General features: G+C 46.7%; 1 protein-coding gene across 2 annotated transcripts; it reads left to right on the forward strand.

The window, feature by feature from the left end:
- Positions 1–3271: 3271 nt before the first annotated feature.
- Dact1 (dishevelled binding antagonist of beta catenin 1) lies at positions 3272–13868 on the forward strand. 2 transcript variants are annotated; one of them, XM_021202147.1, is made up of 4 exons: positions 3272–3736; positions 6104–6236; positions 7317–7472; positions 10853–13868. In XM_021202147.1, the coding sequence occupies exons 1-4, from the start codon at positions 3413–3415 to the stop codon at positions 12685–12687; spliced, it is 2448 nt and encodes an 815-aa protein (XP_021057806.1). In that variant the 5' UTR covers positions 3272–3412; the 3' UTR covers positions 12688–13868. The 2 variants fall into 2 exon arrangements, with proteins under 2 accessions (XP_021057806.1, XP_021057807.1); XM_021202148.1 differs by having other exon boundaries at positions 10964–13868.
- The last annotated feature ends 500 nt before the right edge of the window (positions 13869–14368 follow it).

Below are 14368 nucleotides of genomic sequence, written 5' to 3' on the forward strand. Positions count from 1 at the left end.
GTGGTCATCACCCAATCCAAAGGATTGCACTTTCCTCCCCCCTCCTATCTGGAGACAGCTTTCCTCAATTACAGCAGTCCTGTCTGTTTGGCCATAAAAGCTGCAAAGCATCATTTGTTGCTTTTCTCTACTGCAAATCTTGAAACTGATACTCCTTGCTGTGTTTGCAATGGACTATTCACTGCAGAGTAAAGAATTTGCTATCTTTAAGCATATGTTACACAGTTGCAGTGTGTTCAACTCCCATGCTTTCTTGCTTGTAGCATTCACAAGGCAGCAGGTCCATTCTGTCTTTAAAGCCACACTCATGTGGTTCCTGAGAAGAGTAAGAGGAAAAGACCGAGCTTAGCGCCGAACACCACTTGAAAGGAGAGAAATAAGTTACATTATTAGAGGAAGAAGCTTCCATGGCTGCTTAAAAGAAAGGGAGAAAAAAAAATCAAGACCACAGTGCAAAGTGAGACCCTGTTCATCATGGAAGGGGACCGTGGGTGATAACTGGCAACAGCCTCCTTGTTACCTACAAAGGAAACACAGACTTCAAGAATCAAGAAAATCCAGCAAACTCAACTAGAGAAAAGAATATTTGGCTGTTGGGTTTAGCAGAGAACAGGGGCAACCAGGCCAGTCACACTTAATCTGATGACATTGGGAATTTTCCTGGAAAAACAATTACAGCATTGAGCTCCTTGCTTCGAACTTCATTTGACAGCCGAAGTTTGTTTTAATTGGCATCTGAATGAGCGGCATTACTTATTAATGTGTAATGGATACTTTGGAAAGCATAAACCCCCCACCCCCATTTTGGGACCCTTTGCATACATTAGTTTTAATATTTAAACTTGTTGTGAATGCTTTTTCACGGAGATGAACAAGCTCCTATGACAAATGGTTTGCTTTGGACTAGCAGGACAGCCTAAATAGGCATTTGGTGGGGGAGCAGGGTGTGTGTGTGTGTTGGGGGGAGGTGGGAAGGTAGAGGAGAAGTTTGGAGACACAGCGAAATGTCTGTCAGCTGTAACAAGATTTATTAGCAGTGTGTAAAAACACGTTTCAGCTTCCCCCGCCCCTTCAACTATATAAATATAGTTGTCAATGTGTGACATAGCACAGGCCACAATAACAAGGTCCACCCAGCCAGAAGGAACCTAATTCAGAACTAGAAAAGCAAGAGGTCTGTTTAGAAATGAGTAGAGTGGAACAATGGCAGAGGACTTGGGAGAGTGGCCTGTGTCATGTAAAGCAGGACATTATTCTAAATTTGTCTTCCTGAAACTAGGAAGCAAAATTAGTTCTTGTATTACCATGTAGTATTTGGCACACAGTAGGCATAAAGAACGTGTGTCCTATAAACTTTGTACATCTGGGAACACCCGAATATGGTTCCAGTTTTACATCATGCTAATTATGAATCAAGGCTGTCTTCCCTTTTATGTCTGTGGGAGGTAGGAGGCAGGGTTGGGGGGTGAGGGAGTGGGGGTGCTTGTGTAGGTGTGTGTGGAAGATAACGGGGCGTGAGTGGGAGGCAAGGAAGTGCTTGCTTTTGTTTGTGTCTTCTTGGTAAAGGTCAACTTAATTCTATTTGTTGTAGAGATTAAGTGGGGACTATTGAGTTTAAAAGTATGCTAATAGAAGAACAATTTCTAACTATCCTGCATCCTCCTGAGTGTCCTCTGGTAATTATTAGTGGCATGCTTCTAGGCCTTGTACCTAGCAATACAACTGGTACTATGAGGGTATTAAAACAGTTCCTGCCTTCAGGGAGCTTTTATGTCGTAGCTGGTGAGAAGATACACAAGGAACACCTAAGTACACAGATTGTGTGTGCCCAGAAAGAGAACCAGACAATAGTGTGTGAGAAAGACCAGGCACTCATGCAGTTAACTGGTGGAGGGGGTGGGGGCGGGAAAGGGGCATGGGGTATGGACGAATTGATCATGGAAGAATAGGCCACATAGAGAGTAAAAAGAGAGAATTCCTTGCTGGAGCGAGCAGCTGGACAAAGGTGTAAAATTCTGAAATCATGACTTGAAATGTGTTCCTTCATATAACTCTTTGTCTTAATGATCTCAAATTGTGACTCTCTAAATTTAATTTCTGAGGTTCTTGGATTCAAGGCATGAGGTGTAGCTCCCAAAAGCCATAAGTGGCGTTTCCAGAAAGATCCCCGTGCCACTGAAATACCCCTGAATGGCATCCCAAGGACACAAGGTGAAATCCTGAATGGTATTTTAGGGGAATTTTTAAAAAAGTTCTCCGGGGAGGGAACCCCATGAGCATAATATCGTTCTCACTCTCTTTGCCCTCGACCCTGAGATCTGCCTGCCTCTGCCTACTAAGTGCTGGGACTAAAAGCACGTGCCACCTCCGCCTCTTGGAGAGCGATAACTATTTAAGATTTATGTGCTGGACCACCGCATATGTATTATATGCCGTTTGCCACTGTAGTAGCTCCATTTTACTATTGGGTAAACGGAGGCACAAGGAGGGCACTTAACTTGCTATTCGTGGATGAAAGAGGAATCAGATTCAGAAGGTCTGGATTCGGAGTCAGGGCTCTAGTGAACAGAAGCTAAGGAACAATAAAACAAAACAAAACAAAATAAAACAAACCCCAAACTCTAGGTCCTCACACGCCACCCCTCATAAGTCTGGGCTTTTATAGGAATTGATGCGACCGCTGGCCTCACAACAGCATCCTTCTGTAAGACTTGAAAGGCCTCCTACAGCAAAGCTCCGATTAAAAGCTAAAGCAAACAAGAAGAGTTTTAGAACAATGTCCTTGCTTGTTTTTGTTTTTGTTTTTTTTTCTTTTTCTTCCAGTTACAAAATAGGGTTTAAAACAAAGGCGACCTCCAAACCCAAGTCCACAGAAATGGTGTTCTGAGTACCGAGTGGACATAAGCTTGGAATGAAAAAAACCAGAGCCAAGGGAGAGGACTGGGAGCGTGGGCACGTGAGGAAGGGGTTAAGTTTCAGAAAGTTGTCCCGGGAGCCCAAAGCCACGGCGCCCGCGGACCTGCCCTCGGGGCTAGCTGTAACAAGATGCTCGGCCCGCACCCGCCACCGCCGCCAGAGATGGAGCCGAGCCAATAGGCGCCGAGGGGACCGCGGTGCTGTCCGACCGAAAAAGGGGGCGCGGAGCCGGGGCGGGGCCGGGGCGGGGCGCAGGCGGCCCCGGCGCCTGACAGGAGCTGATCGCCGCGAGCTGGCGGAGGCGGTGGCGGGCGGGCGGGCGGGCGGGCGAGCGGGCGGGGTGTCGGGACCGGGAGTGACGTAGCGTGGCCGGGGCGTTATCAGCTGCGGGGCGGCAGACGGGAGCAGCGCGGGATGCGAGTGCGGGCGGCATGAGCTCGCGGCCGGGGCCCTAGTGCGTGCTGCTGCTCCCGGGCTGACCGGGCCTCGGGGGGTCATGAAGCCGGACGCAGCGCGCGAGCCCGAGCCGCTGAGCCCCGGCCGGGGCGCGGAGGCCGAGGGGCGCTGGCGCGAGAGGGGCGAGGCGGACACGGAGCGGCAGCGCACCCGCGAGCGCCAGGAAGCCACGCTGGCGGGGCTGGCGGAGCTGGGGTACCTGCGGCAACGCCAGGAGCTGCTGGTTCGCGGTGCGCTGCGCTGCTCCGGGGCCGTGGGGACCGTCGCGCCGCGCACCGGGGAGCTGCGTGGGGACGCGGCGCAGCGCAACCGCCTGGAGGAGAAGTTCCTGGAAGAGAACATCTTGCTACTGCGAAGGCAGTTGGTAGGTGGTGGCCGATGGCCGGGTTGGAGGGTGGGCTGATGGCCTCTGGCTGTGGGATCCCTGGCCGCGACGTGATCCCCGCCTCGATTTTCCCTGATCCTGTGTTGTCGCGGATGCCCGCTGCCCGTGACTTCCACGCGTTGCTGGCGGATGCCTGCTTTGTGTCACCTGAGGAGCTGGCGGATTGCGGGGAGGGGTGGCTGCTCGTCTATCCTGTATTTGGAATTCTTAGAGTCCCTTGGTTCCAGCCTGAAAGTTAGGCATGCCCCGTTTCTCCGAGGTTTGCAACCCCCACTTAAAATGCCATTTCACCTTGTGGTCTCTCTGGTTATCCCTCCCGGGGGGGTGGGGTGGCGCACAAAAGCGAGGAAGAGGCTTGTTGCTTGCCTAACTGTCCAACATTGAGTTTTACGGTTACGGCGAAGCTCCTGCTGGGAGCCGTGCCCTACCCGGTGCTTTCTCTCCTGCAAGTCTCTTGCCTGGGCTGGTGCTTAGTTTTAAATAGAAGTCCTTTGTAAGGCAGCTAAAACTAGATGCAAATACTGGCAATTTGGCCGGAGACCCTGCCCCCTCCTCTTTTATCCGGTTCGCCAGCTGTGCTTGGTGGTGGAGGTGGGAGGACAGAGAACCTGCTCGCTGGGAGTATTTATCTTATTGGATTTCTGTCACTGTCTCAGTCGTTCTGTGCAGTCTTCATTAGCAAGGAAGAAAAAGAACTTTGGACCTTCATGTGTTGAGAACAGCTTTTGATGCTGCCTCAAAATAATGGCGGCAGCTTTGTTTCAGTGACCTCAAAATGTAGTTTTGGAAACAGCAAAAAGACTCTTATCCCAGCGTGTTGTATTAGACTACTTAAGCTAGATAATGGCCCTCTCAAAGTGATGTTGTGGGTTGTCACGTGTTTTCTTGTATTACGGTCTAATAGATTATTTGTGTAGTTACAGAGCATCAAAGTGCTTTTACTTAATTCATTTTTTTTTTCTGATGAAATTCAGTTTTTGGCACACAAGCATATGGCTTACGTCTCTAAGCCTTTAGAAGTCATAGGTTGCGAGCAAGGACCGGGCATCTATTTTGTAAGGATGTGTGCTGTGGTTTGTGCATTAGCTCTGTTTTGGCATTTTTACTGTTTCTTTGGTAGTAGAACAGAATTGTACGTACATGAATTTGAGCCAGTTCTTTCTGGTTGTGACTGGTCGTTTACATTTTTTGGTATTGTCTTGTACAATAGCACCTTTTTTTTTTTTTTTGTCTTCCCGAATCTCAAGATTGTGAGCAGCACATTCCTATTGTCCGCTTCAGGGGAGCAAGCAGTGTGTCAGGAGAATTCCACTCCAGTCAATGTTTATGGTACTATTTTCATTTGTAGACTTGGCATTCTTGATTTAAACCAGATGCCTTTCCCGTTCTTCTGCGTTTCCAGCAGTGGGGAAGCACTAGATGGCAGTGTGAGTTAGCAGAACCAGTCTGTCACCCTGGGAAACCCAAGCTGAGTTCAAATCTTGACGGGCTTCCCCTGGAGGGTTTTGGATTCTGCCAGCTCACATTATACTTGGCGCTGGCTATTAGTATTAATTTCTCGCTTTCAAAGGCCTTAAGACTGATTAAGCCCCACTAAGCAACTAATAGAAAACAAAATTCTGTAGGCCATGACATTTGGCCAGAAAACCTCACCTAAGAAAGATTAGAGTGTAATGTAGAAAACTGGTTACTTTGACTTCAAGAGCCCACTGTGAAGGATTTTCTTTAAACTGGCTGCACACCAGATGATTCAAAGTCTATGCAAATTCCTTGCTCGGACCTACAAAAAGTCACAGTTTGTATAGATTAGTAAAAGCTAAAAACAAATCTTTTCCATTCTCGCGGTACCATGTATTGAACACAGGCACACTGGCCAAGATCTCTACCAGGGAGCTACAACTCAGCCGCATATATATTCAAGATGTATTAGTGTGTGTTTGGTGTATGCAAATGAGTGCATCGGTGTGGCGCATCACTCCTGTGGAGGTCTGAGGACCAAATTCAGGAGCTGGTTCTCTCCTGTCCTGGGGTCAGGGGACTGAGTTCAGATGACCAGGCCTGGACAGCAAGCATCTTTACCCACGAGCCATGCTATAGCCCTATTATTATTTTTGGTGAACAAACTTTGTATTACCAAAAAAATTTGAGAAAGATCTAAAGATAGAGGGCCTGCCTCGCCTTCTGATTATGCAGTAGCATTTTGATCTAAAAGGGCTTGGTGACACTCAGACGAGTGACATCGTCCATGGAGGACTTTTAGGTTTTGTCACTATGTGCTTGCATGCTTATTTATTTATTTATTTATTTATTTATTTATTTATTCTTTCCCTGCTTCTCCTTAATCAGAATTGTTTGAGGAGAAGAGATGCCGGTTTGTTGAATCAGTTACAAGAACTTGACAAGCAGATAAGTGACCTGAGACTGGATGTGGAGAAGACATCTGAAGAGCACCTGGAGACAGACAGCCGGCCTAGCTCAGGTGAGCGAGCGAGTGGATCTAGAGTTTGTTTTCCAGTGTGAAAACGACTGAAAAGTAGCCCACCATTCATTTGCTCGAGGGGAAGTAAATTCAGCCTATATATAAGATTTTCAATAATGGGGTTGAGCAGCCCAGTGATCCTTGAGTTTTAAAACTACAAACTTCCATTCAGATTTCTGGAAGTGCAAACAGACCTCCTTTGAAACCTGAGACATCAGATCTGGGCTAGAAAATTAGTCACACTTCAGCTTCCTGAGATGGCTGCAGTTTCCCCTTCTTTTAAGCCATTTGGCTCCTTAAGTTTCTTCTTTCTTATACTTCCTATTTGCTTGAGTGGTTTTTGTTTCTGTAGCCCAGGCTGGCCTTGAGTCCACTCCCATTCTCCTGCTTCAGCCTTCTGAGTGCTGGGATTTATAGGCATGAGCCACCGGACCCAGCCATACCCAGAGAGATTAGTTATTCCTTCTGAGACATCCCTGAGAGTCTGGCTAATGTGGGTTCCTTTTTTCACACCTTTAAAGATGGGACAGCAAGTAGGATGAAAAGAACTTTGAACTGTCTCTGGCGTTACGTGATTTTTGCCTTCTCTAAGAAATATTTGAAATAAAACCATATACTTAATTTTGTTTAAAAATCCACCATTTGTGTGATACACCCCCCCCCCCCCCCCACACACAAAGAACCTGAAACAAAAATGAGCTTTCATTTTCTTTGATGTGTCAGCCTCTGGTTGTCGTCTTCCTCTTCTTCTTCCTCCTCCTCTTCCTCCTCTTCTTCTTTTCTTCTTCTTCTTCTTCTTCTTCTTCTTCTTCTTCTTCTTCTTCTTCAATTTATTTATTTATTTTATGTATATGAGTACACTGTCGCTGTCTTCAGGCACAGCAGAAGAGGGCATCAGATTCCATTACAGATGGTTGTGAGCCACCATGTGGTTGCTGGGAATTGAACTCAGGACCTCTGGAAGAGCAGTCAGTGCTCTTAACCGCTGAGCCATCTCTCCAGCCCGCCTCTCATTTTTTTAACGTAAATGTGTGTTATTGCTTGATAGGATCCTAATTCCAGTCATCCTTTTCCTTGTAGGGTTTTACGAGCTGAGTGATGGAGCTTCGGGCTCCCTCTCTAACTCCTCCAACTCCGTGTTCAGTGAGTGTTTGTCCAGTTGCCATTCCAGCACCTGCTTCTGCAGCCCCTTGGAGGCAGCCTTGACCATCTCAGACCCTTGCCCCAAATCTGCAGGTAAGGATTTTAACATGGACGGAAGCTCTAATTGGAAGAGGTCAGGGGTCTTTAAGGTTATGTAGCTCCCACTATCTTTTGATAGGAAATAATTTGGGCAGTGAGCTGTGTGTACACAGAGCCTACACTGTGATCTAGATGAACATCTACACTCCCCAGCTCTTTGGTGACATTTGGCTTTACATTATGGAGTTAGAAAGTCACCTTACTCTTGGAGGAATTGTCCCCGTATTAGAGACACAGAGCTCTGGTTCTTTGCTGTTTAACATCTCCCCTTCCCCTCCCTCCCTCCCTCCCTCCTTCTTCTCTCACCCCTTTCTGATATTGGTGATTCAATCCAGGGCTTTGCACTAAACACATACTATATCATCTACAGCCCCATTTTTACCTTCTTCTTTGTATTTCTGGGGTACCCCTGGCTATATCTCCATCTCTCTCTTTTTTTAATGTCCATCAGTCTAGCCAAGGACTGCTGACACTTTGGGGAGTGGTGGTCCTTCCACGTTTCTCAGAATACTCCATATAATGAAACTGCCCATAGGCTGTATATCATAATTCTCCACTCCAGGTATCCAAGACAGTTATGATATTGTGAGTGATGGAAGAACTTATGATGATCTGTGTATATTTATCTTCTTTGAATTTTCCCAGTAGGTTTTCAGGGTGCAATTGTTAACATTTGGGGTACAGTTAAGAAAAGAAAATGAGGGGCTGGAGATATGGCTCAGCAGTTAAAAGCACTTCCTGCTCTTATAGAGAACTTGGGCTCAGGTCTTAGCATAACCATCTGTAACTCTTGGTCCAAGGGATCTGACCTTTGCAGGTTCCTGCCCACATGTGGTATATATACACACCCTCTGGCACATACACATAAAATTAAATATAAAAAACACCTGGAGGCCTAGTGAGGTTTCTTAAATGATTTAAGGTTACATAGTTGGACCATAGCAGGATTCAAACTCAGATCTAACTTATGTTCTCCCACCACTCCAAGGGAATTCAGAAATGGCGATGTTTAGCCATCTCATCTGATTTTTTTTTTTTTTTTTAAAAGTGGCCTGTGGCCACAGCTATTGTGAGAGGCTCCCACTTGAGAGTTGTCTCTGAAAGTCAGAACCCCCTCTTATTCCTCTTGTATTTTGGTAACAGAACAGCAGAGAAAGCAAGAGGATTGGAGCTGGGGGGCGGGCAAGCAGGATGGGCCACTGCGTTCATGGTTCTCATCCAAGTACAAGGCTGACTGAGTCCAGCAAAGCAGGCAGCACACTGAGCAGCTGAGGTCGCTAATTGGTCAAGCCTTTGTGTTTGTACAGTGTGTTGTCAGCAGCAATCAACCATTTGGGAGAACACAGAACCCTGTTATCTAGTATCTGTCTAGTATCCGGACCTCAAGTTCATTGTTAATTGCTCCCAATCACTCTGCAGATCTGGTTTCAGAGGGAAACTTTATAAACCCATTAAGAGGCACTTTGGACAGGTTTTCCTCCAAGACAGACCCCTAGTGCTTCCAAATGCCACATCCTTATATAACTGAGACAGCTGGGCTGGACCTGGGAGCCGGTTTTGTCTGCTCTAAGGAGAGAGGAGATAAATGGCAGCTTGTAGGCAAATGTGACTTTAAGGCAAAGAATGGGGGAGTTTTAAGGTGCTGGGGAGGATGGTGGGAAATGGTGTTAGCTAGAGAGGTCTCCCTCCCTCCCTCTCTCCCTCCTTCCCTTCCCCTTCCTTCCTTCCTTCCTTCCTTCCTTCCTTCCTTCCTTCCTTCCTTCCTCCCTTTCTTCTTTCCTTCCTTCTTTCTGCAACTCCAGGCAACCCCACATGCACGGCCCCATCTTCCTGCTGGGATTATAGGCGTTTCCCGCCATGTTGGGCTTTTCTATCATTATCAAGCTCGTTATTAGAGGTTGAGTAGGTACAGACATGGCATTTTCATTTAAAAACAAACACCAAAACTCTTTAGAAATGATATCATCCTGGAATCTAGATTATTTTGTATTTTTTTTCTTCTCAAGAATGTTAATTATTGAAGGTCAGAAAGCTTTCCCCTTAACAGTTAACACAGAATTTAATACATTGTAGGTTCTCAATATTCAAACGGATAGATATAATAGAGGGAAACTTTGAATTTCCCCAACTGAAGGTTATAAAAATAACTTATTCTTTGAGGTAGAAACTAACATTTAACTAAGAGCTTGTTTCATTGTATTTTGCCATGGACATTTTTGAAATAGAAGTAGCTTCTTTTAACATAGAATTTCATGTGTATGAATGTTTCTGCTGGTTATGTTGAGTAAGTTTGCCACATGTGTGCAGTGTCCACAGACCAGAAGAGGCACCGGGTCCTCTAGAGCTGTCAGGGCTGTGAGTAGCCGCGTGGTGCTGAGAACTGAACCCAGGTCCTCCCTGAGGGCAGCAAGTGCTCTTAACGACTGGGCCTTGTCTCTAGCCCCAGCAAGTTTACCCTTCAAGACTGCTCAGACATTAAGAATTCCTTACCCTATTAAACTATTGTCTTTACTGTCACTATTAAAGATATATGGTGACTGTTCAATTTTATTAGTTGTTACTGTAATATGATCCGGGGGCTGGCGGAAGGCTTGGTGGTTCAGAGCACACACTACTCTTGTAGAACACTCACCTTAGGTGGCTCACGATGGCTTGTAATAGCTCCAGAGGGTTCGGTCCTCTTCTCACCTCTGTGGGCACATCACTCATATGCACTAACACATAAGCAAGGTTAAAAATAAGAGCACTTCTTTAAAAAAAAAAAAAAAAGCCTTGATCTGTTTTGTTGCTTTTTTCCCCCAAAGGATAGTTATGTTGAAATAGATTCCATTAGGGAACATGTTTTTTTTTTAAAAAAATACAAAAATGGCCACAGCAAGTGTCTTAAATATTTTAAAGAGAAACCAGAGAAGGGAGAGTAGATCAGAAAAAGAAAACAAGTTCTAAGGTGCAGTTACGGGAAACAGAAAGTAAATATTGCTTTTCGCGTATCACGCCGGAAGGGTCCCGGCAGGATTTTGATGTGCTTCACGTCAGAGTTCGCGTGCACAGATATCTTTAAGTTTTATCCTGATTGATATCATGGTTTTCACTAAGCTTCATGGGATGTTTCCTTGCATTATTCAGTAGTTTCAGAGCATTATGAATAGCTAATCTTTTTTTTTTTTTTTTGGTCAAAATTCTTGAGTAGTGTTTGCTGTCATTCAGCCATCCACGTGCTTCAAGTAAGCTTGCAGAGGAACTAGTGTGGACTAGTGTGGACTAGTTCTCCATCCTTTGCTATCCTCTCTCTAAGTTCACCTTAGTAAACTCCGGCCAGAGTCTAAGTGGCTCAACCAATTCATTTCTTCAGTGTATCTTTACATGTTTTTCAGATCTCATAGGATGGTTGGAATGTAAAGGCGGCCCCTGTGAAGACCAGGCCTCAGGGACGGTGTGCAGTTCCCCCTCCACACCACAATTTAATTCCCTTGATGTCATTGCAGATGTGAATCCTAAATACCAGTGTGACCTTGTGTCTAAAAACGGGAATGACGTATATCGCTACCCCAGTCCACTTCATGCTGTGGCTGTGCAGAGCCCAATGTTTCTCCTTTGTCTGACCGGCAACTCTCTGAGGGAAGAGGAGGGGCTTGGGAACCATGCCAGCGACATCTGCATTGGATCTGAACTGAATGCCACCAAAACAGACAATTCCCTGCCATCTCCAAGCAGTTTGTGGTCCGCTTCCCATCCTGCATCCAGTAAGAAAATGGATGGGTACATTCTGAGCCTGGTGCAGAAGAAAACACACCCTGTAAGGACCAATAAACCTAGAACCAGTGTGAACGCTGACCCTACCAAGGGTCTTCTGAGGAATGGAAGTGTGTGTGTCAGGGCCCCTAGTGGTGTCCCACCGGGCAGTAGTGTGAATCTCAAGAATACAAAACAGTTGTGTTTACCCTCTGGGGGGATAACCTCATTGGAAAACGGGCCATTTTCCCCTCCTAAGCAGTGGTCCAAAGACTCAAAGACAGACCAGATAGAAAGCAAGAGGTTGGCTCTGCCGGAGGGCTGCTCCGCAGGCGCCGCCATGGAACCCCAAAGCAAGCATCTGCCCAAAGCGGCCAAGGCAGCCTCTCTAGAGCTCGCTCGTTGTCAAGCCGGACTGGGGGAATCCATGAAGGAAAGCAATCAGGCCTCGGCTGTTTCTCCTAAAACAAGTCCGGGCAGAGGCCCTGTCGCCCCCGCCGAGAGCAAAGCCCTGCAGCTTCCGAAAAAGATGCCACCGAAGAACAGCCTCCAGGCTGTGCCCGTGGTGGACAGGCCGGCCTTGGACTTCAAAAGCGAGGGCTCGTCTCAAAGCCTCGAGGAAGGGCATCTGGTGAAAGCTCAGTTCATTCCGGGGCAGCAGGCGGCCGCCAGGCCTCACCGTGCACACAGGAACCCGGGTGTCGCAAGGAGCGCCACCTTGAAGGCCCGTGGCCAGGCCGCCATGGAGCACGGCCTGCCCACCGTCAGGGAGAAACCACGGGCGGCGGGCAAGAAGTGCCGTTTCCCAGACGACTCGGATACAAATAAGAAACTCAGGAAGACCTCCGCCAAGGGCCGGCGCAGTGGCGGGCTGCCCGATGCTGGCCTTCCTGGCAGGGCCCTGGGCACCGGCGGCCATCGGGCGGGTAGCAGGTCGCACGCGCACGGCCGGGAGCCGGTGGTGGCCAAACCGAAGCACAAGCGAACCGACTACCGGCGGTGGAAGTCGTCGGCCGAGGTCTCCTACGAAGAAGCCCTGCGGCGGGCACGGAGGGCTCGCAGGGAGCACGGGGCCGCCTACCCGGTGGCCGTGGCCCTGCCGTATGCCAGCCCTTACGCCTACGTGGCCAGCGACTCCGAGTACTCGGCGGAGTGCGAGTCGCTCTTCCACTCCACGGTGGTGGACACCAGCGAGGACGAGCAGAGCAACTACACCACCAACTGCTTCGGCGACAGCGAGTCCAGCGTGAGCGAAGGCGACTTCGTGGGCGAGAGCACCACCACCAGCGACTCCGAGGAGAGCGGGGGTTTAATCTGGTCCCAGTTTGTCCAGACTCTCCCGATTCAAACGGTCACGGCCCCAGACCTTCACACCCGTCCCACGAAAACCTTTGTCAAAATCAAGGCCTCGCACAACCTCAAGAAGAAGATCCTCCGCTTCCGCTCTGGCTCTTTGAAACTGATGACTACCGTTTGAGTGGCTGATGTAGCAAGTGTCTTCTCCTCCCCCTAGTCTCAAAAGAAAAAAGAAAAAAAAGAAAAGGGTGGTGTCTTAATATATGTGTCATACTTAAATGGGATACTTTCACTAGGATAAACCCAAGATAAATTATGTCTCGTGGTCACGTATGGACGCTAGTGCCTTTAATGGAAGGTGAAGGATGTATCGCTAGTTAGAAGTGAATATTGAGGTCTTAGTGGTGGTGATAGTGAATGCATTTTGATTATCAGATGTTTCGTCCCGGGTGTCTGGCCAAGTACAGGTGTGTGATGTTCAAGTTTTATTTGGACGAGACCTTTTGTTTCCAAGGTCCGTGGATAAAAATTTTAAGCTTTGAACTCGCTCCTTAATTCTTTAGGGCTTTGTCCCTGAAAGGGCTTTCCGGTTGAGGGGCATTACATACAATTGTGTAGAGTAGGTAGAATAAAAACGGTCATTGTTTTCTGTAAATTTTTTACTATAGTCAACACTCTCAGATTCCTCTCCATCCTATTTTCTTCTTAGAAGTACACTTTTTTACTGGATTTAGAACTTAGCAGACCAGACTTTTAATCTGGAGGTGGTAAATTGGATAGGGAGCCGGATAGGACCTTAAAAGGATTCACAAAAACCTTTGCCACCTGTAGTGCCTCAGCCTTCGTTACAGTAATCCTTTCATGGGCTATATATCCAGCAGTTTTTGATGCCTTTCTATCTCTCTGCTCCTAATTTGTAGCCAATACAACTGTTTGTCCCTTAGAGGACTTGCCTTTGGGATAAAGTGTTGGTCCTTTGGTGCGAAGAAATTTACCCTTACTGGGCGTGACTCCCCGCCCAGAACTGCTCTCACCAAGCACTCACCTGAACCGTAGTGCAGTTCAACCCTCACCGGACCACTGACTTATCTGGAAGGGCATTACATTTTTTAAATAGCTTTTGGTAAACAGTATTGTGTAAAATAGAGTTTTTAAAATACTGATATATGCATGTTTTGTGCATGAGTAGTAGTTATTTGGATTCCTGTTTTGATATTCCTGTTGTTGTATGATATAAACGGTATGTGTTTTATATATATCATTGTGTAAATTTAATATAACACATTATATGCTGTACTAAATGATTTGTTTTATTGCTGTTAAACTTTGTTATTTGTTATAAAAACCAGATGTTTACACCTATAAATCTTGTGCTGGCTGTCGGTGTTATTTTTGAGATTTACGTTAGACTTGTTCTAGAGTAGAATATTATTTGCAATAATTAAATAGGTTTTACCCAGCTCAGAGAGGATAATGAATCAGGAAACCTTTTTTAAAATTTTAAATTAGGTTTATGGGTTTTATGTTTTTGTGTGAGTGCTTTGCCTGTGTCTGTGGATGTGTACCATGTGTTTAACTGGTGCCTGTGGAGGTCAGAAGAATTAACTGGAGTTACTGATGGTTGTAAACTCCTCTGTCAGTACTGAGAATTGAGCCGAGGTCCTTTGCAAGAGCAATAAGTACTTATAGGTAGTGAGCCATCTCTCCAGCCCCCCAAAACATTTCCCTAGGTTTAGATAGTTTAAAAGTTAAGGTAATTCTTGTTATCTGTCTTTGTTTCATTTGTTTGTTTTCTGAGACAGGGTCTAAACTTTAGCCCAGGCTGGCTTGAAATTCACTATTTAGCACAGGCTGGCTTTGAA

This window comes from Mus pahari, chromosome 7 (assembly GCF_900095145.1).
Source record: "Mus pahari chromosome 7, PAHARI_EIJ_v1.1, whole genome shotgun sequence".
Lineage (NCBI taxonomy): Eukaryota > Metazoa > Chordata > Mammalia > Rodentia > Muridae > Mus > Mus pahari.

Coding starts and splice junctions, on each gene's coding strand:
- Dact1 (XM_021202147.1), top strand. CDS start 3,413: ATGAAGCCGGACGCAGCGCGCGAGCCCGAGCCGCTGAGCCCCGGCCGG. Junction 6,237..7,316: donor AGACAGCCGGCCTAGCTCAG/GTGAGCGAGCGA, acceptor TTTTCCTTGTAG/GGTTTTACGAGCTGAGTGAT. Junction 7,473..10,852: donor CCCTTGCCCCAAATCTGCAG/GTAAGGATTTTA, acceptor CATGTTTTTCAG/ATCTCATAGGATGGTTGGAA.